The sequence below is a fragment of the Nerophis lumbriciformis genome, linkage group LG11 (genome assembly GCF_033978685.3).
Source record: "Nerophis lumbriciformis linkage group LG11, RoL_Nlum_v2.1, whole genome shotgun sequence".
NCBI classification, from domain to species: Eukaryota; Metazoa; Chordata; class Actinopteri; order Syngnathiformes; family Syngnathidae; genus Nerophis; species Nerophis lumbriciformis.
Window position 1 is genome coordinate 38,035,121 of NC_084558.2, and position 22,083 is coordinate 38,057,203.

The 22,083-nt window shown below is 40.7% G+C and overlaps 1 protein-coding gene across 2 annotated transcripts in view; it reads right to left on the minus strand.

The window, feature by feature from the left end:
- gpam (glycerol-3-phosphate acyltransferase, mitochondrial) overlaps positions 1-22,083 on the minus strand; it is a 46,230-nt gene that overhangs the window by 7,136 nt on the left and 17,011 nt on the right. Inside the window, exons 2-15 of one of the 2 annotated variants that reach the window (XM_061966664.2) lie at positions 20,028-20,173; positions 19,828-19,947; positions 19,619-19,692; positions 16,770-16,883; positions 16,551-16,694; positions 14,791-14,890; positions 14,582-14,715; positions 14,396-14,495; positions 11,822-12,034; positions 11,626-11,739; positions 5,137-5,222; positions 4,708-4,823; positions 4,210-4,280; positions 150-417 (exon numbers count right to left, since the gene is read on the minus strand). In XM_061966664.2, the coding sequence (XP_061822648.1) occupies positions 150-417; positions 4,210-4,280; positions 4,708-4,823; positions 5,137-5,222; positions 11,626-11,739; positions 11,822-12,034; positions 14,396-14,495; positions 14,582-14,715; positions 14,791-14,890; positions 16,551-16,694; positions 16,770-16,883; positions 19,619-19,692; positions 19,828-19,947; positions 20,028-20,111 (1,738 nt within the window). In that variant the 5' untranslated portion in view covers positions 20,112-20,173. Of the gene's footprint in view, positions 1-149; positions 418-4,209; positions 4,281-4,707; positions 4,824-5,136; positions 5,223-11,625; positions 11,740-11,821; positions 12,035-14,395; positions 14,496-14,581; positions 14,719-14,790; positions 14,891-16,550; positions 16,695-16,769; positions 16,884-19,618; positions 19,693-19,827; positions 19,948-20,027; positions 20,174-22,083 lie in introns of both variants that reach the window. The other variant, XM_061966663.2, reaches the window with a different exon arrangement.

Consider the following 22,083-nt stretch of genomic DNA (forward strand, 5'->3'; position numbering starts at 1 on the left):
ATTCTAGCTATAAATATACTCTTAACTCCTTAACCCAGCCCCCCGGTCACGCCCACCCCGACCACGCCCTCCCAATCTCCCGAATTCGGAGGTCTCAAGGTTGGCAAGTATGGGCGGAACCCCTGAGGAGTCAAGAGGAGACGACGTACCGATGATGGCGTCGGGAATGAAGACGTGGAACAGGCCGTTGCTGTAGAAGTTGAGCTCGAAGAGCGCTGGCACCGTCGGGCTGGGCGCGATGGTGAACTCGCCGTTGCGGTTGGCGCTGCTGGTGACGGCGATGCAGTTCTCCAGGAGGTGCAGGGCCCGCATCACCACGTCCTCGGAATTGCCCGAGAAGCCTAGATCGAAGTCCCGCGACAGGATCTCCTCCTTCATGTTGAAGAAGTCCTCCACCAGCTTGGACAGCGCCACACCCTGCGGCGGAGACAAGTTCACTGTTACACGAACAACGCTGTACATTGAAACGCAAACCACACATTCGACTGACGTACAGCTTCCTACAGTTGTCAGGTGTGAATTAAAACATTGGCATGAATGGGTGTGGCTGTGGGCAACCTCCTGATGCGCTTTTAAATTAAAGCTGGGATAGTTAAATCTTGTGCCACCAGGCAGAATTCAAACTGTAAATCCCGCCCCCTACTCTGCGCACCTCGCTGATAGTCCCTCCCAGTCTCCTCCTCTCTGGAAGTGCACAAAATCTCGCACGAGCGCTGTACGTGCACACGCATAGGTTGTTGACAGTTTGAAGTTGCATTGAAGGATCCCCTAGATTGTATTTTGTTGCAAAAAATAAATGTCGCCGTCACAGGTACCGTATTTTTCGGAGTTTAAGTCGCTCCGGAGTATAAGTCGCACCGGCCGAAAATGCATAATAAAGAAGGAAAAAAAACATATATAAGTCGCACTGGAGTATAACTCGCATTTTTTGGGGAAATGTATTTGATAAAACCCAACACCAAGAATAGACATTTGAAAGGCAATTTAAAATAAATATACAAAAAACAGGCTGAATAAGTGTACGTTGAATAAGCTGAATAAGTGTACGTTATATGAGGCATAAATAACCAACTGAGAACGTGCCTGGTATGTTAACGTAACATATATGGTAAGAGTCATTCCAATAACTATAACATATAGAACATGCTATACGTTTACCAAACAATCTGTCACTCCTAATCGCTAAATCCCATGAAATCTTATACGTCTAGTCTCTTACGTGAATGAGCTAAAAAATATTATTTGATATTTTACGGTAATGTGTTAATAATTTCACACATAAGTCGCTCCTGGGTATAAGTCGCACCCCCGGCCAAACTATGAAAAAAACTGCAACTTACAGTCCGAAAAATACGGTACGTGTTTTTTTTAAAACTCTGACTATGAACTACTAATTTATGTTGCTAAGCTGTAATATCGCCATATATTATACAAGATTTAGCAAAAATCTAATTGCTAAAACCACAAACTATCTCTGCTTACAATACACGGAACAGCAATCGTGTGACCATCAGTAACATACAGATCGCCACGCAAAAGGATACATACAAAATATAGGAAAATGGAATATTAGATTACCTGTCTAGAAGGAAAACAGCCACTTGTGCGTCCAAAGTTAGTCCAAGAGTGTAAGTGAATTATATTTATATAGCACTTTTTTTCTAGTGATTCAAAGTGCTTTACATATTGAAAACCCATTATCTACATCTTTAAGCTACATTTAAAGCAGTGTGGTTGGCACCTGGAGCAGGTGGGTCAAGTGTCTTGCCCAAGGACACAACGGCTGTGACTAGGATGGTGGAAGCGGGAATTGAACCTGAAACCCTTAAGTTGCTGGCACAACCGCTCTACCAACCTAGCAACGCCCTCAAGACTAGCCCGCAATGCCCTTCTACTTGAATACACGGACCATTATTTATTCGGGTTTTGGCTCTTCTTTGTTTGTTTTTTAGACGTACACTGTCTTCCTTCTCTTCCTACGATTTCCTCTTTTATCAATCAATCAATGTTTATTTATATATCCCTAAATCACAAGTGTCTCAAAGGGCTGCACAAGCCACAAAGACATCCTTGGTTCAGAGCCCACATAAGGGCAAGGAAAAACTCACAACCCAGTGGGATATCAATATGAATGACTATGAGAAACCTTGGAGAGGACCGCAGATGTGGCTGACACCCCACCCCTCTAGGGGAGACCGGATGCAATGGACGTCGAGTGGGTCTAGCATAATATTGTGAAAGTCCAGTCCATAGTGGATCTAACATAATAGTGAGAGTATAATATATTTTAGCAGTATATGCTGTAACAGCAAGCGCAGGTATCGCAATATTTCCAGGTGGGTGTTTGGCAGCCGTGCTTTACGGCAAACAAGTTCGCACCTTGCACGTGCTTCACTGTATATAGCGTCATCCAATGTGGAGGCTCCTTCGTGGGCTCTGCTCACCCTTTCCTTTCTCTAAATCCTGTGATTGGATCTGGAGGGGTTGACTGCCAGGAAGACAAATTAGTTCGTTTTGTGGGATTTTATTGACTAAAATACAAAACCCAAAACCAGTGAAGTTGGCACGTTATGTAAATCGTAAAGAAATCCCAGAATACAAGGATTTGCATATCCTTTTCATCTTATATTCATTCGAATATACTGCAAATACAAGATATTTCATTTAAATTAAAAATAAACTTTGCACTGACAGAACTTTGTTTAGGTCTGTGCAATCACGCGAGACAGTTTTATGTCACACTATCGTGACTCTCCTTATGTGCCTTATGTGTTTTGGCGAACTGCCTGCTCGCCCTTCCTCCCCTTTACATTGGCAGGGAATGTTAAATGGAATTAATCAATGAGGCAATCAAAGCGCCCAAAGTACATTTAAATTAGCTGTTAGCGCGAGCAAATTCCATTACTGCCAAAAGGTGCCAGTGCAAGACCAGGCTATATACAAAACTACTGAGGACAGCCAGTAAGCCCCATATTACCCTTGATTGTTTGGCAACACTTACCATAAAAATGTGGTGCATTCAGTGACGCTCTACAAACACAGACTTGGGTTGTTTGCAGTGTGTCCAAATAGAAAGTCATCAATGAGTGATCAATTGTAATACAAGCAAGAAAGTGTATGAACCAGGACATCATTTTGATGAACATTTTTCGCCTAAAAGTGATTAATAGTAGAACCTGGGAATATACAGTGGAACCTCAACGGGGTTCGTAAATCGAAAAGTTTGTATAGTGAAGCACATTTCTCCATAGGAATCATATTAAATATGAATAATGGGTTACACAGCCTCGACAAAAGTTCTTATTTTAGTAAATGTTTGTACACTTTGAGCACAATACAAAGTGCTATATAGTACAGTATAACAAACAAACATGACAAGGAGGTGATGGATCAACTATCTCCATATCAACAAGACAAAACAGCAATTGCAAGCTAAACTGTCACATCAAATCACAAAAATCCTTAACTTTATCCACCATATTGCTATAATAATAAACATTTTAAAAAGTAAAATCTACTTTTAATGTCATCTGAAGCTGACGAGAGAAAAGAGAGGAGTAGACAGAGAGGGTAGTACGGCGGGTGGAGGGGCGGTGTGTGTGTGCTCTTGCAAGAGACACCACTGAACGAGAGATAGTCCCTTCTACTCCGCTGTGATAGAAGTACATTTTGGCATCTTTTTCAAGAAAAATCCGGTGTCATCACAATTTAAAACCTGCTGTGATACGAAAGTGGCTTTGTCTATCTCTTCAATACGAGCAAGCACAAAATTAATAAATGAAGCGTTTGTACACAGAGAAATGGTTCACACACAAAGGCATATTATTTGGCTCGGTCTAATTGTAACTAAAAAAGTTTGCAAAAAGAGGGGATGGTGAATCTACGTTCCACCGTAAAAAAACACTGTAATGTTTCCAATTATTGCCTGCTGCCAATCAAAGCTAGTCTTAGTTGTGCTTTAAACCAGCTTTAATCACAGCATGGCACACGTACACATGCACCAAAGCACCAGCAGGGGGTGCTAACGAGTAAAACAGCAGCACCTGTTGGTACTTAACTTGATTACCAGGCAGAAATATGTGACATTTGTTTCACCTTGGGCAGTGTGAAGCACGGACAAGGGCAGGGGAGGTGGATGAATTCAAATAAATATTGAAAAAAGTGATAGAAAATGATAAAGTGTGTAAATGTAAAATTGCCAGACTCTACCTGTCTGTGTCTGTAGAGCAGCAAACAGGCCACAATGTGGGTGGACATGATGGCAGAGGACTTGTTAGCTGCTGTGGGGGAAGATACAAAGAATAATGAACAATGCAATATAGTGCAATTAAGTCATGTGTTTCCGATGATTATGAATGCAAAAATGTGTATGATTAGTGGTTAAGCAGGTTGTATGGAGCGAGGGAGTGATGACGAGCGAGGGGTTACTCCAGGTCGTTGAAAGCATAGCACATTTGAAGGGATGAAAAGGCACCGGTGCTGCATTCCAACCCCTCGTTGGGCCCCTCCCCTTCCTCCTATTGGCTGAAAACAACATGCCATGCCATGGAGGCCTTGTGATTGGCTGTGGGGATAAGGGTGAGGAAGAAAAGTGGGCAAGTGTAGGAGAATGCAGATGAATGAGCAGGGGAGAAGCCGTATCCGCTGCTGCTGCTAAAAGCGCCGGTGCTGTGTGTACACTTTGTGCGATTAAAACGGGCTCCTTACTGAAAAGCACGTGCTTGGCAAGGTTGTTGATGAGCTGTCGTCGACAGAGGTCTTCAGGAAGCTCTCTGTCTTGTTGGGCCTCCTCCTCCCGGTGATCAAACAGCTGAGCGTCTGGCCTGCGGGCCGACAACAATTTTTGTTATGGCGCTTTGCAATGCACCGCGTCCGAGCAAGAGCTAATATTTTGCCTTTCTCGTGTGGCCAAATAAGGGAAACAAAACATAACATGGCAGCTGCACTCAGCGGTGTAGTATTGTGTAACTGTTATTAGTTTATTCGGAGGGGGAAGGAGGAGCGCTGTGAACTGAAGTGACTCCCTCTAATGTCAACTCAAGTGCTGTGCACAAATGTCAAATGACAGAGCCTGCTGTGAGGGAGCTGGGCTGTTCATATTTTATTTTAGGAATTTTATTGTTGCGCAATACTTACTGCGCATCTATAATGATGGGCATCAAGGCGTGCTCCAGGGAGACTGGTAACGGAATGTGGCGGCTTCTCTGGCTGTCCAGGTATTCCTATGTGCAACACATTAATAGCTATTATAATCATGCTTTATATACACAGCAAAAGCAAGCACTTCTTAGTCCCTCCAGGATTTCGCTAGGTTTTTTGTGACACTTGCAGCCGAAAATGTCTGAATTTGCAGCAACTTTTCCAGGAAGTTGCGGCAAAAGTCGCAATGTTTTGAGGCTTATTTGTTTTTAAGAACATTGAATCAACTTGTGATTGTATGCATTTGTTATCCATGTTTTAACTGTTCCTTGTAACTTTAAAGGCCTACTGAAACCCACTACTACCAACCACGCAGTCTGACAGTTTATATATCAATGATGAAATCTTAACATTGCAACACATGCCAATACGGCCGGGTTAGCTTACTAAAGTGCAATTTTAAATTTTGCGCGAAATATCCTGCTGAAAACGTCTCGGTATGATGACGCCGGCACGTGACGTTACGGATTGTAGAGGACATTTTGGGACAGCATGGTGGCCAGCTATTAAGTCGTCTGTTTTCATCGCAAAATTCCACAGTATTCTGGACATCTGTGTTGGTGAATCTTTTGCAATTTGTTCAATGAACAATGGAGACAGCAAAGAAGAAAGCTGTAGGAACCGGTATATTGCAGGCGGCTGCAGCAACACAAACACAGCCGGTGTTTCATTGTTTACATTCCCGAAAGATGACAGTCAAGCTTTACCTTTGGCCTGTGGAGAACTGGGACAACAGAGACTCTTACCAGGAGGACTTTGAGTTGGATGCGCAGACGCGGTACCGTGAGTACGCATGCAGCTACGGCTTCCAAACATTTGATCGTTTGGCCGTACGTGCGTGTTGCTATGTGCATGTCACGTACGTAACTTTGGGGACTTTGGGGAAATATATGTGCTGTATGAACTTTGGGGAGGTGAACGGTACTTTGGGCTGTGGGATTGAGTGTGTTGTGCAGGTGTTTGAGTTGTATTGGCGGGTTATATGGACGGGAGGGGGGGAGGTGTTTGTTATGCGGGATTAATTTGTGGCATATTAAATATAAGCCTGGTTGTGTTGTGGCTAATAGAGTATATATATGTCTTGTGTTTATTTACTGTTTTAGTCATTCCCAGCTGAATATCAGGTGCCAGCCGCCTCTCACAGCATCTTCCCTATCTGAATCGCTCCCACTACCCTCTAGTCCTTCACTCTCACTTTCCTCATCCACGAATCTTTCATCCTCGCTCAAATTAATGGGGAAATCGTCGCTTTCTCGGTCCGAATCGCTCTCGCTGCTGGTGGCCATGATTGTAAACAATGTGCAGATGTGAGGAGCTCCACAACCTGTGACGTCACGCGCATATCGTCTGCTACTTCCGGTAGAGGCAAGGCTTTTTTTTATCAGCGACCAAAAGTTGCGAACTTTATCATCTATGTTCTCTACTAAATCCTTTCAGCAAAAATATGGCAATATCGAGAAATGATCAAGTATGACACATAGAATGGACCTGCTATCCCCGTTTAAATAAGAACATCGCATTTCAGTAAGCCTTTAATTTGGAAAAAAGCACAAGATTTCAACAAAAACTGGAAAACAAACACTGTATTGATGTTTGACTTGTTTTATACCAGACATTAGATGGAGGCTAACTCAACTAAACCAGTATCTCTTAGGGCTCTGGTTCACTCTCCCATCCACTCTTTTATGTCGTCTTTTACAAAAAATAAAATAGTAAAAACCTCATTCAGAATTTGGGTTCAGTTAAAGCGCTATTTCTAGTCTTGCACCCATCACTGCTAATCATACTTTCCCTCCCTCCCTCTCTTGTTGATAGTGCCTTTAAGGATGGACACGTCTGGGGATCAACAGCATTAAAGATTTATACATTGACAGCACTTTTGCCTGTTTCCAGCAACTTTGTGATACATTTTCACTCCCTAATCAACACTTTCTTAGATATCTACAGATCCGCAGTTTTGTTCATAATACTTTTACCAGGTTTCCAAACTTATCTACAGACACAGTTTTAGATGCTTTTTTGACACGACTTCAGACTTTAAAAGGACCAATTACATGCATTTACAATAACATTTGTAATTTACGCCCAGAGTCTCTGAATTAAATTAAGTCACTTTAGGAGAGTGACTTAGGAGTGATTCTATCTGAGGATAGCTGGACAGAGATTTTAAGTAGAGTTCATAAGTCTTCTATTTGTGCTAGACACAGCCTTATTCAATGCAAGCTAATACATCGTACTTATTATACCAATGTCCGACTGGCTAAGATGTATGACTTAATATTTGTATTATGTGATCCGTGTCAACATTCTCCAGCTAACTCAATACATATGTTTTGGCTCTGCCCATCCCTGTGCAGTTATTGAACTGAAATGTTTAATACTTTGTCTTTGCTAATTGTCAAAAAGATCGAACCAAATCCTCTAAGCGGACTATTTGGGGTAGCACCTCAGTCATCTTCCTTTAGCAAGTGCAAAAAGAAACTCGTAACATTCACTATTTTGTTGGCAAGAAGACTCATTGTGCTAATTTGGAAGGCAACAGCGCCTTCTTTGCACACCCGCTGGATTAACGACGTATGTATATTCTCAAACTGGAGAAAATTAGGCTGACATTGAACGGTTGTTCTGTGAAGTTTCAGGAAGTATGGGGTGGTTTCCTAAAATATGTAAAAGTGACTGATTTCAAATTTAACCAATTAAAAGGTAGATAATCGATGAGCCCTTTGTCTGCTTTTGTGTATTGCTGCACCGTGTTGGGGACATTCAGGAGTGCAGTTGTCTGTGGCTTCATGTCAATATTTGCCTGTACTTATTTGACTGATGCATTTTGTTTTCTAGTTTATTTTTTATGTCATTTTATGTACAATTTTTGTGGGGCACTTATTTGGGGGCGGAAAAAAGAACATTTGACATATGTTTAATTGTATTTCTGGACTGTCCTTGTGTGATTTATTTTTATTCCATATTTGTTTCCATTACCGCACCTTAAATTGGAGTCCTAAATCTCGTTATATGCAGATATAATGACAATAAAGTCCATTCTATTCTATTCTATATATTAAAAATCCAATAAAACAATGATTTTTTTAAAAGTAGACACTAAATTGGTGATATTCAACCTACCGGTAATTGTTTTTGGGGGCCATGTTTCATACGTTTCCCATCCTCACCTATGGTCATGAGCTTTGGGTTATGACCGAAAGGACAAGATCACGGGTACAAGCGGCCGAAATGAGTTTCCTCCGCCGGGTGGCGGGGCTCTCCCTTAGAGATAGGGTGAGAAGCTCTGCCATCCGGGGGGAGCTCAAAGTAAAGCCGCTGCTCCTCCACATCGAGAGGAGCCAGATGAGGTGGTACGGGCATCTGGTCAGGATGCCACCCGAGCGCCTCCCTATGGAGGTGTTTAGGGCACGTCCGACCGGTAGGAGGCCACGAGGAAGACTATGTCTCCCGGCTGGCCTGGGAACGCCTCGGGATCCCCCGGGAGGAGCTGGACGAAGTGGCTGGGGAGAGGGAAGTCTGGGCTTCCCTGCTTAGGCTGCTGCCCCCGCGACCCGACCTCGGATAAGCGGAAGAAGATGGATGGATGGATGGATGTTTTATGAAGGCAATTTTTATAGACCGGCTTTCTATATGTGCTGTGAATTTCTGGCCGGGGTTGATTAAAGCTATATATCTAGCATAAAACATTAGCATACAAAAATTCGCTTGTTGTAATGGGAACCGTTAGCATTCTTGCAAGATGGAGACAAGGCTCAAAAATCCATGAATTCCTAGTTTAAATGATCAAAATGACCTGAAATGCTAGCATAAAATGTCAGCATGCTGATGTTAGCATGATAACATAGGAAAAGTTAGCATTCTTTTAAGATGGCGCCAGGTATTAAAAATCATGGTGTTTAAGTTTAAACGAATCAAATGAACTAAAATGCTAGCATAAAAAATGTTAGCACGCTAATATTAGCATGATAACATCGGAAAACCTACTCAGTGGCCTAGTGGTTAGAGTGTCCGCCCTGAGATCGGTAGGTTGTGAGTTCAAACCTCGGCCGAGTCATACCAAAGACTATAAAAATGGGACCCATTACCTCCCTGCTTGGCAATCAGCATCAAGTGTTGGAATTGGGGGTTAAATCACCAAAAATGATTCCCGGGCGCGGCCACCGCTGCTGCTCACTGCTCCCCTCACCTCCCAGGGGGTGATCAAGGGGATGGGTCAAATGCAGAGGACAAATTTCACCACACCTAGTGTGTGTGTGACAATCATTGGTACTTTAACTTTAAAAGTTAGTATACTAAAATCCTGATTAAGGACTGGGGGGCTGGAATTCTCTCTTCACGATTACTCTTATTTTGTATATTCCGGAGAACCATCAGTAGACATTTGAGTTTAGTTGGAGTTAAAAGACGCTGTCCTGTTTTTAAGGACCCTCAGCAAAAAACCTAGTCCAAGACCACCTCTATGACAGCACTCACGTTTTTAAGACTCTGCTGCAAAAATGTGAGTCTCTCACAAGTTTTTTGAACTGAACTAGTGGGCCACCAGTTGTATAGCGCAAATAATGAAAAAGAGAGGACCTAAAATGGAACCTTGAGGAACACCACAAGTATAACTAAAGTAGTTAAACAAATGCCTAATGACTTCATTTGAAGTAAACAAGCGACAGCAACACCTTAGTTACATAAATTACAATGCGACAAAAATGTTTAACTGCCAAAAAGGAGAAGACTTAAAGAGGTTTTTGATTGATTAATTGAGACTTTTATTAGTAGATTGCACAGTACAGTACATCCATCCATCCATTTTCTACCGCTTATTCCCTTTCCGTACAATTGACCACTAAATGGTAAGACCCAAATAAGTTTTTCAACTTGTTTAAGTCGGAGTCCACGTTAATCAATTCATGGTACCTTGAGGAACGCCTCAGTTATGTAAATCATGAGTGTGTTCCATGTTTGCTAGCAAGGTTAAAATGTCAATGCAAGGATCTGCCAATGTGTTTACAGTGGTCCAAGTTATTCTATACAACAGGAGCACTCTTGTCTTTTTATGAATTTGCTTGTCTCTGGACCAGTATGGTGTCATTCCTGGGCCGGATTTGGCCCCTCGGGCGCCAGTCGAATAGCCTGCACTAGATGAAACTAGATTTAAAATCAAATACTCAGAGCTGATTGTCAAATTACTGCACTGTTAACTAATAATTATAATAATCAATTATAATTACACAAAGGAGGCTTTGTTATTGTTCGCGGTCTGCTGTCATGTCTTTCACAATTTGCAGACTATCTCCATGTATGGCTTGAAGAATGTTTGTCCCAAGCATTCATTTACATTCCAACATATTCCCCACCACTCACCACTTTAAGAGCATCTGAAAAATGTTGAGAGCAATCTATAGCGAGACGAGAAGAGACACTTCAACATTTCTGTCATTTAAATGATGCCTTTTTTCTAGGTTAGCATTGCATATGAAAAGCATTTCTTAGTCAGACCTTTTAAAAATGTACACCCCCACAAGGTCTCAGGTCAACTGATCAGTTTATTCTTGTCGTCCCAAAAACCCATTTAAAATCCAGAGGTGATCGTGCATTTTCTGCTGTGGCTCCAAAACTTTGGAACAATATCCCTCTTGCTATTCGGACGGCTCCCTCTTTAATCAGTTTTAAATCCATATTTTTACTCTTTAGCTTTTAAACCAGCATGAGAGTTGTGTGATTTTAGTCTATTTTATTTTCTCTGATGTATTTGATGTACTTATTCTTTTTATAGTCAAATGTATTATATTACTGACTCTTCTAGTCTTAACTTCTGTGCAGCACTTTGTGAAACTTCTATTGTTTTTTTAAATGTGCTATATAAATAAAGTGGATTGGATTAGTTATATGAATACACGTAAAATGTTTATATACCACATTACCCAGAAGGCTTACGTTGTAGGTGGAACCTTAAGTAGGTCAGAGCTATGGGGATAAAAACAATTGTGTCATATAAGCAATAAATAGTTGATATACTGTTATACATTGTTGTTCCTGCTTGATTTACACAAGAAACAAACATATGTTCTGCAGTTGACATGCGCAATCGGAGGCGGCTCAGTGACAAATTAGAATAGCCAATATGACGCTGATTGGCCAAAATGCACGGAAAATTTAAGTCGTTGGACAAAGTCCACGCATAAGTCGTTGGGATTGGTTTAATTAGTGTGAATTGGCGCAATTGTAACAACGCAAATTCCTGGAGGGACTGACAAAAAAACACTAAATGAATGAAAACACACAAAAAAATTAAAATAAGGATGGTACAAGCAGTCTAAAATTCATAAGTTGATTCAACACAAATCAATGCTATGGTTTGTTTAGAGTCACATTTGCACAGTTCAACATGTCCGAAAAGGAGTAGGAAGAAGCAGAAAATGGCCTTCTCACCTTTAGAGAAAAGGGTTGGTTAAAATCTACTCGGACGCAGCCGTAGTTCTTCCTCAGCATTCGGAAGACGCCGCACGCTATCCCCCACAGGCTCTCATTCTTCTTGGGCTTGCCCTGTCCGCGTTGGAAGACATTTTCATCAACATCCTAACATTTCCTCCAAAAGTCGCACCTAAAACAACAAAACAATCCTCACCAGCTGCTCGCTGTTGTAGTTGCCCTCAATGATGCGGTCGTATGAGATGCCGACCGGCACCACCAGCACGTCGCCGATGGAGCCCGTGCTCAGTGCGTCCACCACGATGGAGAGCATTCCCGCGCGCGCCGTCGACGGCTTGCCGCTGCGGGAGCGCGTGCCCTCCAGGTAAACCTCCAAGAACTGCTGCTGGCGTAACAGCTCCTCCGTGTACTGGAGGACACACCATTTTACATCAGAAGGCCAGCAAAGAGGCAGACGTTGTTTACGTGGAGAGGTCAAAGGTTAGTCATTTCCGTAGGGGCGCTTCAACATGAGAGAGTATAGTGAGCTGGAAACATGCCAATGCAGTGTTGTGTAGCTACAGCAGGCCGTCTCCTGCTGTCTAGGGACTTTTGCACAGGAGATGCTTTGTCCTTAAATAGACCCTCAGCTGCCAAGACTAGCGGCCTTAATTACATTCATGAGGCTTTCTTTGGTTTGGCTTGCAGCCATTTCTGCAAGACATACACATATATATTAGACTGAGTAGAGCATCTCACTAAATTGCACACACCCCTCACAATTTAAGGGAAATGAAACTTGGATGTACTTTATTTAGAAGAGCTAGAACAGCTTGTATTGCAGTTAGGACTGGTAACCAAATTGCATACTTTTGCAACAAATTCCGTCCGTACTACCGGGTATCAATTCACGTAAAATCATACGGTGCCATATTTCAGAACCTTTGTTGTCACATCCAGCTGCAGACTCTGCAGGCTCAAACACCTGAGGAGGCATAGAATCACTCAAGCAGCACGAAGAGCAGACTATGCCAAATTGCCTCTCGGTTGACACTTTCAATGCTAAAGTACGCGTGATAAAATGTAAAGCACGGCTTCACTTTTCCAAAATGTGCTAGCTAGATGCTCTTTTGCATTGGCTTTTCCATATTTATGCTATTGATTAGCATTAGCGATTTTACATAGCGTCAACACCTGCAAATTTGGTAATCAAAACAACTAAGATGCAGGTTACAATCAAACAGCAAATGTGTATTAAGTACAATACTTAAAAGTATAAACATGTTCACAAAAGACTAAAACGACAATAATGGCAAAGACTACTCCCTAGCGAGGTAAAACACCATAGTGTCTACACTCTTGGCCTCTAAAGTCTTGGAATTACAACTGCATGCAAAGTTGGAAATGACTGAGAAATGTAATTAAAAAAAATCAAGATATAACAAGTGGATCACACAGTTATCATAATCAGTTGTAAATGTTACATTAAAAATTAGATGTTATCCTTAAACAATAAACCTTTATTATTACACACACACAAGTAGCAAAAACGGCTACCAGTATCGATTACCAGGTACCGGGAATTGGTACTGTATCAGTTCAAATGTGAAAGGTACCTGTCCCTAATAGCAGTACAGTAGTACCTGTTTTGGTATGCCCCACTTTTTGTATGATTCGGTTTGCGGCTCAAATTTTCGCAGAAGTTTGCCCCTGTTGTGTAGTCCGTCTTGGTTACGTTACGGCTAAACATTGCGCATAACAAAATAGTACGCTTGCCTGCGGCTTATGACTGCAGAATAACCCACAAATATAGTCGAAAGAAAGTTGCACGTTGTGTTTGGGTGCCTTATCTTGTTGGAAAACAGCTAATGCGGTTTCTCAAGGGAGAGGATCAAGCTACCTTCAACATGTCACAGCACATGTTGAAACTCCAGTTTCTTAATGAACCATAGCTCTATCAATACTGGTAGCACTACCTTCACCATGTCAAAACACATGTTGAAACTCCAGTTTCTTAATGAACCATAGCTCTATCAGTACTGGTAGCACTCATGTAACCTCAGATCACCATACGTGACTAGTCAATTATCTTGCTTCTCACTATGACAACACTACTGCGTTGAGTCATTTTCGGTAAATAGTAAATATATGTAGTACTGCTATTCAAGCTGCACGCTGACTACTCTAAAGTACATCCAAGTTTACTTTCTACAGAAGATCCTTGAGAAGATATACTGTAAAAAAAGACTTGAGTATAGGGACAAATGAAAGTCCATGTAGATACAAAGTAGGCCATTATTACACACACACACAGGCACGCATGCATGCATACACATGTTCTCAACTGATAGCACTTATCTTAAAAGGAAAACACACACTTATTTTGGCGGGGCAAAGTACAATGTGGTGTGTATTCCATTTCTTACACACCAATGCCACAATTAAATAAAACTAGTAAAACCCACTAATCCTGACCGACCGCTGTATCCAGGGCACATTTTTCCAATCTTGCAGGTTTGTGGAATGCTACAAGTAGCTTAGCATTTACAATCCACCACATTGACTACGGCATTGTTGAAATGAGATGCAACTTTGTGTATCAGGAAGTGGATTTGCACACAATGTGGGGACCAAGGAAATGGTTATCATCATGACAAGATTGCATGGTTAGAAGTCCACCAAATGTTACACGTTTGCAAGCAACTTGGTCAAAAGTATCGGGACACCAGGAAGTTAATACTGCCGGGAAAAAAGGAAGACCTATTAGATTCTGAACCGATTAAAAACTCACGGCGTATAAGAGCGATCTGTACAAAACGTCTTTCTTCCCATCGCCGGACTCTTCCATTTTCCGCCGTATGAAGAATCCTCCCAGTTTACGGATGAGGGTGCTGAAGAATATAAACGGAAACAGGTAGAAGGGATTTGATGTTTGTCTGTACTCATGAGTAAATATCACCGTGATGCCACCCCTCACCTGAGGATGGGGATGCTGAGGTTGTTTCCGGCGGCGATGTGCGGTGCTTTGATGTTGTGACAGAAGAGGATGAGCGTGATGAGAAGGTAGTCGATGTGAGACTTGTGTACGGGGAGGAAGACCATGGGCATGTTCTGCTGCGCGGACGAGACAAGAGGCTTGTTATTGTCTCCTAAAATACTCTGTAACAGTATAATTTGTCTCCTGACCTCTGCTGCTGCTTTCTTGACCATCTCCAGCTGGCCTTTGTGGATCTGAATGCTCCAGAAGAAACCGTTAAAGAGCCTCAGGAGAACCCAGCCTGTCAGCCTAAAAGCAACATAAGGGAAGAGCGAGGACTCCAAATTTAGACTAACTTATCCACTTGACTCTAAATTTACAACAACAGGAAGTAACAGAAATATGCAAGCTGTAAATATAACTTGCAGCTTCCACTCTTCTTGTAAAACATTCTACAATATTTTGGAGTGTATTTGTTTATGTAATTGAGGGGGTTCTTCCACGCCTAACCCATCTTTAAAACGGTCATTGCTGAAAATATAATATTGATTCTAAATCAATGTTTTTAGGTATTATTGACCTATCCAAGGCTTTGATTACTTCACATCAAATATTCTACTTTGAAAAATATTTTTGGTGCAAGATTTTGCATATTTTGTGTGTTTGCCATAAATAAACATAGTTTTCTATGACAAAAAGGGCAGAAAACAAACAAACAAAAAAACAACATAAAAAAAAACAAAAAACTTAGAATTGACGGATAGATCTGACGTTGATGTAGACTCTAGAGATTTAAGCGTTAAATAAAATAGTGTATGTATGTATGCCCTGGCACACGATTATCATAATTTCATGACCGAAGCAAAAAACTTGTTACACTTTTATACTGAAATAAATACAACTACCGTATTTTTCGGACTACAAGTCGCAGTTTTTTTCATAGTTTGGCCGGGGTGCGACGTATACTCAGGAGCGACTTATGTGTGAAATTATTAACACATTACCGTAAAATATCAAATAATATTATTTAGCTCATTCACGTAAGAGACTAGATGTATAAGATTTCATGGGATTTAGCGATTAGGAGTGACAGATTGTTTGGTAAACGTATAGCATGTTCTATATGTTATAGTTATTTGAATGACTCTTACCATAATATGTTACGTTATCATACCAGGCACGTTCTCAGTTGGTTATTTATGCCTCATATAACGTACACTTATTCAGCCTGTTGTTCACTATTCTTTATTTATTTTAAATTGCCTTTCAAATGTCTATTCTTGGTGTTGGGTTTTATCAAATACATTTCCCCCAAAAATGCAATTTATACTCCAGTGCAACTTATATATGTTTTTTTCCCTTCTTTATTATGCACTTTTGGCCGGTGTGACTTATACTCCGGAGCGACTTATACTCCGAAAAATACGGTACAACTTATTAAATAAAAATATAGAAAAACATACTGGCAGCGGTAAAGTTTAGATCCATGAAGGAAAGAAGAAAGTGAATGAATGTTTACAACTGAATACATTTACATAAGCATTCAAATGTGTTTTCTTTTGTACTATTTTTTTAATGAATTAAGTATTGTTTATGACAACCTTTTTCCAAAACACAATATAGAGTGTGAGATACAACAGGATAATGCATACATTTATCATTTGTTTTCAAAACCGTTACAAAAAAGTGGGACCCTAAAAATTTACCGTGGGACCCCATTTTGAAAATTCCTATTGCACACACGGGTTGGTAAAGAACTATCTTGACACATATAGATTTTAAAAATTAACATTAACTTCGAGGGCTTACGGTAAGGGAACATTGTCCCCTGGGGGGGGTGTGGAAGAAAATAATTTGAGAGCCTCTGCATTAAACCATGCTTTTACTGACAATGTTTTGTGCGCTGGAGACAGGGAATGTCCAAATATGGACGTGCATGACTATACAGTTAGGATGTGTTGTATCTCACCGGATGAAGGCTGGAGAAACATTGGCCACCATCTTCTGGAGGAAGCTTCTGGCCTTCTGCTTGACCTTTTTGACGGATTTGTGCTCGGGACCAGGCTGGCTGCCATCCAAATCAGAGGCCACGCTGAAGATGGCGCCCTCGACTCTGCAATAAATGCACTGACTTTATTTAGTTTCATGGATCTGAATGTCTCTCCCGCTCGCAGGGCGTCTGCTGTACCGGTCGTTGTTAAGCACGTTCTCCACCACGTTCCTGGGGAACATGTCCTTGTGGACGTCCCTCTCCATGACGAAGAGCGAGTAGCTCAATTGGCGGGCCAACCAGCCGCGTTGCCTGCACGCCAGAAACCAAAACACATCTTCAGAACACACACAGTTGACATATTACTCACTCACTGATAACAGGTCAGCTGCATTACAAAGAAGACTCCTGTTTGTTTACTCTCCTGCGTATCATTTACACTTCTTGTTACACCTTGATTAACCTTTCCATAACACCACACTTTTGATGTTGCACCTTTCATATTCCGTTAACTACTGCTAAATGTTGTTTTTTGTTAATGGCACTTATATATTGTATCTTATATGAAAATAAGTGAATAATATCATACCTCTGCCAAGAGCAAGTCTATTAATTCACTTTTATTTACCATTACATTAGATTAATTATATAGTAATTTACTTTTATTTCAGGCTGTCAAACAAAAAATATTTAATAGTGATTAATTGCATTTTTTCTTTAGTTAACTCGTAAATAATTACAATTAATCACAGACAGATAGAGATTTTTGTAAGTATACCTTGGACAGATCGTTTTCAAGTTTTTAATAATACTATCACCATGGGGCAAGGCAATGCAAATGTTTGTTCATTAAACATTATGCTTCCATAAAAAGCCCAACATAAAATGGACATAAACACACTTTTACAGACACAACGGCTGGAGTGGAACTAATTTCCAACCCTGGAATTTCATGCCTCAGACCGTCCCATTTGAGATCATAACCGACCAATTATATTAAAATGATGTAATAACAGTCTGTTTTCTAATGCCTTGTAATGTACTTGAAACTTGAAACTTAAATGCAGTCTATTGATCGAAATAATAATGAGGTTTTTTCACATTGTATATTTATTTAAACAGGAGTACAAGTGCACATTTTTTGACATATACAAACCTTAAAAATGAAAGTTTTCCTGTACTTACATTAACTGCACCTCCTGTATAATAAACATATTCACACATTTGACTGGTAAAATATTTAGATTGAAACAATTCAGTGACAAAATATGGAGGTTTCATCATATTATCGGCTTTATATATTTGCTAGTGTGGGCCTATAGGCTATAAACAAGTCATGAAAATAGATGTATGGATGGATATTCAATACAACTTGTTGCTTGTGGCCTGCTGCGTGGTTTTGCCTGCACTTACATTATGGGCCGACAATCAAACATGACTGTAACATTATGAAACATTTCCTATCACGGATATCATTCTTACCGCAGTATTGTTGAATGTGCTCAAAAAGTACTTACCGGTATAAACAATTGAAATATTCTGACAAAGTTATTATTTTCTAAATAGCTAAAATAGACAACATGTTAGAAAAGCAACTATTTTGCATCTTTTGTGTGTCTTCTGCTTCACTGATAGTCTTTTAGTCTTAGTATTTTATTGTTTTAAATGGCTACACTATTATTGTTTTAAATATTGGTTTGTACTGTAGCTCTTTAAGATTCATTTTAAATGAAAAGTGCATTAACAAATAAAATATATTATTATTTCCGACAGAAGTTTTGGTGTCTTACTCTGTTAGGCAGTCCATGAACACACCGTAAAAACACCTTCGTCTCACATTCTTCAGAGTATAGAACGATCACTTTGTTCGAAGAGAGCACAGTTTGTAGGTTCAATGTGCACAATTAGATAGCTTAGTTGCTCAGACAGCAATGTGTTTAGGTAAGTTTAGATTAGGGTGTGTTGTTTCTAAATGGGGAAAGACATTAATGTCTCTTGTTTTCATGTTAGCATCTAAGCGTACGATCTGGCGCCAGTCAGTCCGTGAGTTTATCAAAGTGCAGTTATCAATCACGGTTTTTCGATATTTCATTTTAAAACAGTAAGACTAACCATCAGGAGTTTTACCGCAGTTATCATTAATATCGTCTATCTATACATCCCTAGGGCACAATAACAACACGTCAAAAAGTAAATAAATACAAATTGTGCCTTTAAAGCAAATTCTGCTTTTTGCGTAAACTTTGACAGTCCTATGTTTATTGTATATATTGTAATTTTGACTTTTTACTTCTCTTCTACGTACATTTTACACAGCAATCGTGGAATACTATCCTTATTATTTATAATTTAGCTATAAATCCAAACTCCATGTTATAGTTAAAGTCCCAATGATTGTCACACACACACACCAGGTGTGGTGAAATTTGTCCTCTGCAATTCCCTTGTTCACTCCCTGAGATCGGTAGGTTGTGAGTTCACACCCCGGCCGAGTCATACCAAAGACTATAAAAACGGGACCCATTACCTCCCTGCTTGGCAATCAGCATCAAGGGTTGGAATTGGGGGTTAAATCACCAAAATGATTCCCGGGCGTGGCCACCGCTGCTGCTCACTGCTCCCCTCACCTCCCAGTGTTAAATGCAAGCTAATGAGACTGACTGATAACGAGATGGTGCCCTGGTTGTTTAATGGCCAATAAACCCCTTTTTGTATTAAATATAATTTTGAATATTCTTCAGAGAGCCAGTGGGCTACTTACTTTTTTTCCTCTAAAATGTGTAACTCTGACAAAAGACCAAGAACAAATGTCCACTGCAGAGGACGCCATCTCTCAGTAGGTTACTCTGCACATTAGAGTTAAGATGTACGTCCATGTCTTAATGACATTCAGACACATGATGCAAGTGTGTCCGCTGTCACTTTAATTATTCACGGCTCCCCAGAATTCATTACACGTGCTTGCAAAGTCAGCACCTTTCTACTACTACGACAACTACTACTCTACACAAGGCTTCGTATTCTAGAAGACATTCCGTTCAATGTACCTGGTGTGCGTCTCGTTAATGTAGATGACATTGCGCAGTCCCAGCGACGGAATACTGGGGTTGAACAGCTTCTCCTGCGGCGGACATACAATCTCATCATAACTTAAAAAGGATTTCGATATACAATATTAAAAACAGCTCTTGCAGTGTATAGTCAATGATGCTAATTGTGCTGTGGCGAGCGTTAATTATCAGTGGCATAAGCTTACCCAGCTCTGTGGTGTGCACGAGTGACAGCAGCGGCCCACAAAGGGCCTCTTCCTGTTCAGCAGCCCCTCCTTCCACGTGCTGGCCACGCAGCGCAGCACCGACGGACTTGTGCTGCGATCCTGGCAGAATCAACAAAAAAAAAATCAACACATGATTGCGCAAAGATTAGTAAAACACATGAATGAGATCTGTGGCTCACTGAGTCGTCATTGGGCCGCTTCCACCGGTTGCACCACTGCTCGCCGTTGTTGACCTGCAGCAACAGGCCGTCCGACGGCTCCATCGTCTATGAAGGCCCTTTTCTTCACCCTTCTCCCTTCAGACAGAAGACCTCCGACTGGGCGCCTGGTTGGGAGGTGAGGAGGATTGCTTTAAACGGCTGCAGCCTCATCTAATCAGAAATCACCTTTTACTGGAAGCAAATATTACTCATTGAACCAGCAAAGGATGATCAAAAATGTCAATATCACGACAGACAGGGCTCTATTAAAGCGGATTCCCTAAAATATCAAGTGCCTCTGCTCCAGTAAACGTCATGCCTGAATACATTTTATACCACTACTATTGTATTTGTTTAATCATCAAATCGTAGCTTTTGCGCTCGTACCCGTCATGCCAGTATAAATTGCATAACACTACTGTTGTATTTATTAAATTATTAAAATATAGCCTCCACATTGGACACATAATGCTTGAATTAATTGCATTAGTTAACACGACTACTGTATTTTGTAATTTTATTAAATCGTAGTGCTTGCACTAGTAGATGCTATGCCCGTATAAATTACAATAACACTACCGTATTTTTCGGACTATAAGTCGCAGTTTTTTTAAATGATAAATGGGTTATACTTGTATAGCGCTTTTCTACCTTCAAGGTACTCAAAGCGCTTTGACAGTATTACCACATTCACCCATTCACACACACATTCACACACTGATGGCGGGAGCTGCCATGCAAGGCGCTAACCAGCAGCTGTCAGGAGCAAGGGGTGAAGTGTCTTGCCCAAGGACAAAGCGGACGTGACTAGGATGGTAGAAGGTGGGAATTGAACCCCAGTAACCAGCAACACTCCGATTGCTGGCACGGCCACTCAACCAACTTCGCCACGCCGTCCCTTTTTCATAGTTTGGGGGTGCGACTTATACTCAGGAGCGACTTATCTGTGAAATTATTAACACATTACTGTAAAATATCAAATAATATTATTTAGCTTATTCACATAAGAGACTAGACGTATACGATTTCATGGGATTTAGCGATTAGGAGTGACAGATTGTTTGGTAAACGTATAGCATGTTCTATATGTTATAGTTATTTGAATGACTCTTACCATAATATGTTACGTTAACATACCAGGCACGTTCTCAGTTGGTTATTTATGCCTCATATAACGTACACTTATTCAGCCTGTTGTTCACTATTCTTTATTTATTTTAAATTGCTGTTCAAATGTCTATTCTTCGTGTTGGGTTTTATCAAATAAATTTCCCCCAAAAATGCGACTTATATATGTTTTTCCCCTTCTTAATTATGCATTTTCGGCCGCTGCGACTTATACTCCGGAGCGACATATACTCCGAAAAATACGGTACTAGTGTATTTCTTACATTATCAAATTGCAGCCTGCGCGCGAGTAGTTGCCATGCCTGTATAAATTGCACAACCCTACTACTGTATTTCTTTAATTATTAAATCATAGCCTCTGCCCTAGTAGACGCTATGCCTGTATAAAGTTTATAACACTACTATTTTATTTCTTAAATTATCAAATAATAGCCTCCGCACTAGTAGACACTATGCCCGTATAAAGTTCATAACACTACTATTATATTTCTTAAATTATTTACATCGTAGCCTCCGCGCTAATAGACGCCATGCCCATATAAATTGCATAACACTACTATGTTAATGCTTAAATGATCAAATCATAGCTTGTGTGGTAGTAGACGCCAAGCCCATATAAATTGCTTTTTGTTTGATCATATATTACTGCCGTTGCACATGGTAATATTTACTTTTGTATATAAATCAACACAAAATCTGTACTTTGAAGCAATGTTCACGGACTCTAGTATTTAGCTTGTTAGCTCCCTGTTGCAGTTGAGCGATGATGAGCCTTACAGTTTTGTGTAAGAAGTGGTAGAACTTCCAGCAGAGCACCGCATTGCTGGAGAGAGGAAGTCTGTTGATTGCTGCCCGGAAAGTGTGGGCGCCTTTCTAATGATGGGTCCCCAAAATGCAAGTCCTCGCA